Source organism: Trypanosoma conorhini (assembly GCF_003719485.1).
Source record: "Trypanosoma conorhini strain 025E chromosome Unknown Tco_14.4_contig_01241, whole genome shotgun sequence".
NCBI classification, from domain to species: domain Eukaryota; phylum Euglenozoa; class Kinetoplastea; order Trypanosomatida; family Trypanosomatidae; genus Trypanosoma; species Trypanosoma conorhini.
In genome coordinates this window covers 1-3138 of record NW_021705336.1, presented here as the reverse complement: position 1 = coordinate 3138, position 3138 = coordinate 1, and the positions used below count along the sequence as shown (strand labels likewise).

General features: G+C 54.0%; 1 protein-coding gene across 1 annotated transcript, besides 3 other annotated features; it reads right to left on the bottom strand.

Moving 5' to 3' along the window:
- Positions 1-22: a microsatellite.
- A 263-nt stretch (positions 23-285) lies between these two features.
- Positions 286-308: a microsatellite.
- A 15-nt stretch (positions 309-323) lies between these two features.
- Positions 324-360: a microsatellite.
- A 380-nt stretch (positions 361-740) lies between these two features.
- Positions 741-3138, bottom strand: Tco025E_09713 (retrotransposon hot spot (RHS) protein; the record flags this gene model as incomplete). The annotated part of the gene is made up of 1 exon (XM_029376523.1): positions 741-3138. A coding segment is annotated over one exon (2398 nt), but the record flags the coding sequence as incomplete, so codon positions are not given.

Here is a 3138-nt window from a genome sequence, read left to right as displayed (position 1 = left end):
TATATATATATATATATGATATGCTTCTCTGGCTGGGGCATATAGTTCCTATTCCTAAAAGAGAGAAAGAAGGCCCCACAGTGGGGGAATTACAGTTTGGCCCGCTGCGCCCCAAAGTCCCCCGCAGAAAAGAACGAGGCTGCACCCACGCCCACGCAGCCACACAACTCATGGGCCCAAAATACACACGGCCGTGATGTCTGGGCTCCCGTTGGGGATTTCACTGAGTGACGGTCTGCGGGGCCCGCCGCCAACAGACGCCCTTCCGCGTGGAGGGCGCACGTCGCAGCAGCAGAAGCAGAAGCAGCGGGGGGTTGGGGCAGAAAGAAGAATAAAAATAAAAAATAAAAATAAAAAAAACTACAACACTTGCGCCGCTCTTCAGCGCGGCAAAGAGAGAAACAGAAAATAAAAGCCGTCGGCAAAGAAACAGGGGAGCCGCACAAAACTATCCCTCATCTGTTTGGCGCCGCCTGGGGGGCAAGTGCCTCCCGCGGGCTTCTGTCTGCGAAGTCCCCCGCCCACAACGCCGCCACTCTGCACACTGCGCCAACCGCAGTCATGTCAAGTGTGCACCGCTCAATAATGACGGAGAAACACACAGGCACACAAAAAAAATACTTGTCTTTCCCCTCACTCACAGCCATGCCGCCCCCCTGTGTTCCATAAGAAAGGCACAAATGCGCTGAACGGACGGCTTGAAACACGAGAAGCCCACGCCCCCGCAACCCGGCGCACAGTCACGGCGGCCGGCTAACCGCACGCCCCACACCCCCGCCACAACCCACACCCACGTTATTTCTCTTGAAAGCAGCAAACAGCTGGGCAGCAATCTCCGCGTCAAGTTGCACCTGGTACTGCTCCACCCTTGGCTCGCTCAAGTTCTCGGGAGCTTGAGGATCCGACGTACTTTTGCCTTGGTCAGTGCCCCGTTGCCTTCTCGTCATCGGCGTGCTATCAGCGTGCTGGATGTAAATGAACTCCCACTCCATTGTTCTCTTCAGCACCTCCCAGTTATTGAAGTTGAGTGTCATGTATTCCATAAATGAAGCCATCTTACTGGCGGTGGTGTTGTGAGTATCTTGCCTTGTCACCTGCAGCCCGATAAACGTAATTACCCTCTCGGCGCTGCTCTGGTCACCGGTGGGAGTGTCGCTGGCCTGCCCGGATTTCTTCTTGGCAGCTGCCGCGCGTTTCCGCTCGACCAAGTAGAATGCGTCCAAAACGGGGAAGTAGTTCGACAGTGGTTTATACAATACACCAACTTGCAGCATCCTAGCAACGGCACCCGGAATATTATCGGTTCCCTTTCTGTGATCAAATATGCAGCGCTCACTCGGAACGCGACCCACTGTGTTTTTGTCTGCCAACACACTGGGACGCTCATCTCCCACGGTGCGTGGAAGGTACTTCATCTTGCCAATAATCGTATCGGCGACATCTTCTGACATAAACGCAAAGCACCCAAAGCGTTCGAGCTCCCAAGCAGAAACTTCCGCTTTCGTCCCAAGCACTTGCCCCAAGGTAGACGACAGAAGGTTTTTTCCCGTCACCAGTTCCAACAGTCTTCTTTCAATCCAAGGCGAAACGGGACGATTTCTGGAGCTCTCCGCCTCCTCCCTCACCGCCCTTCCCTGCACCATCGTCAGCGCCACCGGCGACACCGCCGACGCCGGCGCTATCGTACTTTTCTCCTCCAGCACACGCACAAGCTTGACCAGTTTGTGCGTGCTCCCGTCCTCGTACCAGTCAGCCGTGTGCAGAAGCACCTTGATATAATGCTCACTCTCTCTTTCTGTCACAGCATTCTCCATCTTTATAATTGCACTCCGCCGTCCTTCATACGCCTTCTCTCTAAAAACAAAGCGAGGAAGTGGCCCAACCTCATAAATGCGTCGCTTCAGCAAATTCTTCCATCCTTTCTCAAGCTCTCTTTTTCTTACTTCCTCGCTTAATTGCGGGTCACGCGGCGAGTTGTGTGCCTGCCATGCATAGAACGCCTTCATCTCTCGTGCAGTGTAGCAGTTGACGAAAATGTGGTCCGCTTCCCGCTGTTTCATCCAATCCTCATAGTTTATTCCAGCAGGCGACGTCAGCACAATTCCACCCCAATGTTTACAAGGCAGTGCATCCGAAGGACGACGTTCCTTAGTCACATCAAAAATGTAGTAACCCGCAACTTGCCTTTCATCTAACGCCTGGATAGCCAACATACCGTGAAGTGGGGTTTTATATTCCACCACGGTCCCTGCCTGTTCTCCTGTTTTGCGAAAAAGGTACATTGACCCTTCCACAAAGTAGGCCACCACCGCGATCTTCGCCGGATCGTATTGTAGGAGTTTGTGCAGCACGAAGGACCCCACCGCCAGCGACTTGCCGATGCCGGGCGTTCCGACCACAGCGTACGCCCGTCTCCCGAGCCTGGCGCCAGCAGCGGTGGGCCAGCCGTCGATATCTTCTTTGAGGACATTCCACACACGCAGCACCTCCTTGCGCACAAATACGTCCTTGAAAGTTACATCAAACTTTTTGTACGGCCACCCTTTCTCAGAAGTTAGCACCAGAAACTCCAGCCGCGCACCACTGGCCTCTCCCTCATCCTCCTCTTCCTCATCCTCTTCGATCACGTCTATCTCCTCAGGACGAGGTATGACGTTCACCTCACTCTCACTCCACATTTTCTCCGGCTCGGTTGCGTTGGCCTCCACCACCCTCATCCCCAGCGGCTCCGCGGCGTGGCCCGACTCCACGTAGCCCCACTTCGCGTTGAACACAGAGTTGTATACACCCTCCACCGGCACCGGCGCAACCGTCACCGCGGCTTCCTGCCTTGCCCTTTCGTTTGCCTCCGCCGCGGCAAGGGCATTGTTGAGTTTTGTCCTTGTAATAGGAAAAACAATTTCCTTATGTTCAAAATCCCCCCAGCGTTGGAGATTACCCACGTCAAGCTCCATTAGCCGGCGTGCGTCAAACAGGAACTGATACTCTGGTAAATTACGAATTCTTCGTAGGAGCCGCTCGTCACTGATGCAATCCTCAGGCCCCTGAATAAACACCCCCATCATTACATTGTGTTCTTCATCGAGCACGAAATTGGGAGCAACGTACCTCCTGATGAAGTCGTTTAACGTCATTTGC